Here is a 4,675-nt window from a genome sequence, read left to right as displayed (position 1 = left end):
GAAATTTATTCATGAGAATTAGGTAATTAAAATTAAACCATATTATGAAAATAAATCAATTATTCTAGCAGTGGATTTTTAAATTAAATTATACTTAAGTTTATAAATAATTAACCTTACCGTCCACATCCTTCTGTTCCTCCCATTTGCTGTAATCTCCATCAGTTTGAAAGACAATTGTTGTAACAATACCATCGGTTGACGGCTCTTCCTTATTAAATCTATTATTGAAATTTGCAATGTCATAATAAATATAAAGATAATTGAGTCAATTACAGGATCTATAATTGAATACAGGAAAGTTATTATTTACTTTTTAATATCGGGGAATAGTTTTTCTCATTCGAACTTATTTTAAAGTTATTAAAAATTAATTGCAAATTCACAAGTGCAGAATATAGATATAGAATTAAATGTTTAATTTAATTATATCTCATAACAGGCAATCTGTCGTTCGTAGACATACACTTATGATGTCATCATCGGTGTCAAGCATATATATTTATACAGTAGGGCCTAAGACATGTCACACATCAGCTGTCATATAGAAATTGAAACATAGTACAGAGAACAGTACTACCAAGAACCTGGATAAGAGGGTACAGTACTATTGCTATACGGACTATCTGTGTGCAAATCTACATGTGAGAAATGATGTTTGCCCTGGCAAAATATTTCGAAACGATCACGATAAAAATTGGAAATGTACTCTAAAAACAAATTTAGGATTTAAAAAATACATATATACGCGGAACTCGAAGCGAAGCATTTATAAAGATAACCGTAGTCAATCGGTGGGAAAAATAAGTTTGACTATATTTAGGCTGGCAGTCAAATTTTAAGAGGTTGTAAAAATTGCGGGACGTACTGGGGGGCATTTATGTGACGGATTGATGATTTTTGCCTAGTATTCCACAATGAGCATTGTATTGACGAATTAAAATAACAGCAACCAATAATAATATAATTATCATCAAAAACTCAGAAACAATTTTTTTTTGTTTGAAAAATAGACACTTTGAAATTCTATGTCTTCTGAAAAATAAAGTGACTGCAGTGTTTTTAGTATCGGCCTATTAAATATTTATCTTTTACGTTATTCCTCCCACGCGAGTTTAAAATTAATTATCTTCGAAATTTTTAATTCCAAATAGATTATGGATTAACCTCCATCCGGATAATTATTTCATTATATCAATTAATTTTGTTTTGTTTAAATTAAGTTTAAAAAAAATATTTTAATGATTTTTAAACGTTTGATATTGATTTATTATTATTATTATTATTATTATTATTATTATTATTAATAATAATAATAGGCATAATAATAATAATAATGATAATAATAATAATAATTATTATTATTATTATTATTATTATTAATAATAATAATAATAATAATAATTATTATTATTATTATTATTATTATTATTATTATTTGGTGCTTTATTGTTATTATAATAATAATAATTATTATTATTATTATTATTATTATTTTATTCCTTTTTTTCTGGCAGCACCACGTAATCTCTTACGATGAAATGACAGTGGTTCCGCTTTTGCTGGTCCCTTTTTGTTATTTGGCTTGCCAAAATGTATTAATATAAAAATAGGCCCTAATTAAATAAAACAATACTGTAATAACAACGAGTTATAATTGTTAACAATCATATGTCCTTGTTGAAAATAAAAATATAATCATAACCATTATATTATTATAATCACTATAATATATAGTGATTACAATGATGATATAATAACAATAATAATTAGATAATAAATACACTGATAATAATAATAATTACAAAAGATAAATAATTAACAAGTTATACATACTTTTCCCGACACAAAAATAACTCGTAGGCCTATTTACTGTTCAACTTGAAATCCAATACAGTACAGTATTTCTATTTTCTCATTCCATGCTTACAATCGACTCGTTGCATAGCAACAAGCTTACTTCAGAAAGTTACAAGTAAACGGACGCGCAGCAGACAAGCGCGTGCACGACAAAAAGCAAAGAATATTGAAAGTTAAATTGCAGTAGAAAACACACGGACTGTACTGCACGTAAAAATATTGAAACCGATTAAAAAGGAAGGCAAGGAAAATAATGATCCATTTAATATAAAAATACAATTTTATGGAATTAATACAAGGCATTTTGTTGTACTTACACTTTTCCCAGCATGGCTTTAACACAAGAGGTTTTCCCGGAACCCTCTTGACCAAGAAACATCAGTCTTGAATTAACAACTGTTATTTCACCGTTTTTAAGTGCATCTTTGAATGCTTTGACGGCATCGGGACCCCTGGCTAAAATCTCTGATGGAGTTGATAGTTCTAATTTATGTACAAACATAACAACAATATTTATATATTTCCTTTTTTAATTATATTTTTTTTATTATTTACGATGAAATAAACCGTTTTACGATAATCAAAATACAATGGAAATAATACATTAGGCCTAATTGTGTAGAATTTCAAATTATAAAAATAAATGTCAAACATAATACAGGTGTATGATAAGTACTGTTTTAAATAGAGTTTGAAGATTTGATTCCACAGATATTTAATATGTCAATCAACGTACTTTCAAGTAATTCTTTTAAATATTGTTTCTTTTCACTTCTCGTGGTTTCTTCGTATACATGACATTCGTTTCTATCATACAAATCAAGAGGCGTCTTTCCCAACTGCAATAACAGACACAAGCACGCGATGATTCATTCCATTGCAAGACAATTAAAAACCAAATAAACAGAAAGCAGTGATATATTTTAGTTAAATACTCAAAGATAATAATAAAAATAATATATCTAACGAACACTCGACAATGTTATCATCACGACATTATAATTATGTTGTAAATTACCATCCAATTAATATATAATAAACATTATTAAACTCATAATTCTAATTTTTTTTTTAAATCAACATTATTACCCGTATGGTTTTTTTGTTTTCGGTTTAATTTTGTTTGAATTTATATTTATTATGTAGGTTTTAATTAGTAAAAATGTTTCAAGTAGTTTCATATACAGTTGTTGTATTAAGGTCATTGACTGATATTCTTTTGATGCATTTCATTTTTCTGTATATTACCACATCTTTTATTGTCACCGACGCGCCAAAGGTGATATTGAGAATTGCGACTTCCTTGTGTTGCTCGTGCGTCAGCTCCTTATTCCGTAGACAACAATGTAGTGGTGTGCGTCTAGCCTGCAATGAAATGATAATCAACGTCAAGTTTGTTGAACACGCACAACACAAGAATATCAATTAACAAATATTACGCAAACGTAAAAGTACCTGAAATAATTTATAACTACCATAATTCATTAACGCCTACCGTAATAATAGTGATACTTCAGTAATATTATAATAATCATAATAATAATATTGATGATAATAATAATAATTTTGATAATAATTATTATTCATATTGTTAATGGTAATTAAAAAAAACCCAATAATATGGAGTAGGTACATTAATTAATGATGATGGTAATAAGTATTATGAAATTAATAATTATAGGATAATACAGCACCTGTACTGTATTAATATTAATGGTAATAATATTGACAAAAATGTAGTAATGGATTGTGGTTTATTTTTGTTGTAGTATTAATAAAACAAATAATAATGGTCAAGGAAAATATTTCTCAACCAAATCACATCACTACGGAAGCTTAAAGTGACCTTCCGCGTTTCCGAGTTTCCAAGATAATTATCATGGAAACATGGAATAAATACTTAGTAAGACGTCTTTCCGAGATAATTTATCTCGGAAAGACGGATTTCCGAGATAATTTATCTTGGAAAGAGTAAATTCCAAGATAATTTATCTTGGAAAGACGGAATTCCAAGATAATTTATCTTGGAAAGACGGAATTCCAAGATAATGTATCTTGGAAAGACGTCTTTCCAAGATAATTTATCTTGGAATTCCGTCTTTCCAGTATAATTTATCTTGGAAAGACGGAATTCCAAGATAACGTATCTTGGAAAGACGTCTTTCCAAGATATGTTATCTTGGAAAGACGGAATTCTAAGATAACATCGAGGAGACGAAATTCAAAATTCAAAGATAGCCTGAAAGCTCTAGTAATTATAAGGAAAATTGAGCTACCTGTTACTTACCAATGGATAGGCCTATATTCAATTTGTTCAAGTTCAAAGTTGTGAGTGAATATTGTTGTATTTCATTGTGTGTTGTTCTGTATTTTCACGCATTGTTCTGTATGTACGCATCAACATCTGCTCTTATACACATCTTACGTTAATTGTTAATGTATAAAAATTAATTTCGTTTTTTTTTGTGCCCAAATTTGTTTACAAAAACGTAATGCAATAATAGCATATTGACTACTATTGTATATTTTCGGAAAATATTTCAGCCGCTCCAAATCTCTTTCCTACGGAAGCTTAAAGTGACCTTCCGCGTTTCCGAGTTTCCAAGATAATTATCATGGAAACATGGAATAAACACTTATTAAGACGTCTTTCCGAGATAATTTATCTCGTAAAGACGGATTTCCGTGATAATTTATCTTGGAAAGACGGAATTCCAAGATAATTTATCTTGGAAAGACGGAATTCCAAGATAATGTATCTTGGAAAGACGTCTTTCCAAGATAATTTATCTTGGAATTCCGTCTTTCCAGTATA

The 4,675-nt window shown here is 28.4% G+C and overlaps 1 protein-coding gene across 1 annotated transcript in view; it reads right to left on the bottom strand.

Moving 5' to 3' along the window:
* Positions 1-120: 120 nt before the first annotated feature.
* Positions 121-4,675, bottom strand: part of LOC117110370 — a gene marked incomplete at its 3' end in the record, with an annotated part of 7,461 nt that continues 2,906 nt past the window's right edge. Inside the window, exons 3-6 of the mRNA XM_033253067.1 lie at positions 3,109-3,225; positions 2,597-2,699; positions 2,178-2,343; positions 121-221 (exon numbers count right to left, since the gene is read on the bottom strand). Of these exons, the coding sequence (XP_033108958.1) occupies positions 121-221; positions 2,178-2,343; positions 2,597-2,699; positions 3,109-3,225 (487 nt within the window). The remainder of the gene's footprint in view (positions 222-2,177; positions 2,344-2,596; positions 2,700-3,108; positions 3,226-4,675) is intronic.

This window comes from Anneissia japonica, unplaced genomic scaffold, assembly GCF_011630105.1.
Source record: "Anneissia japonica isolate Jap-2015-1 unplaced genomic scaffold, ASM1163010v1 scaffold4854_len10882_cov107, whole genome shotgun sequence".
Classification (NCBI taxonomy): Eukaryota; Metazoa; Echinodermata; class Crinoidea; order Comatulida; family Comatulidae; genus Anneissia; species Anneissia japonica.
Note: the sequence above shows the minus strand (reverse complement) of the source record. Positions and strands in the feature narration are given on the sequence as shown.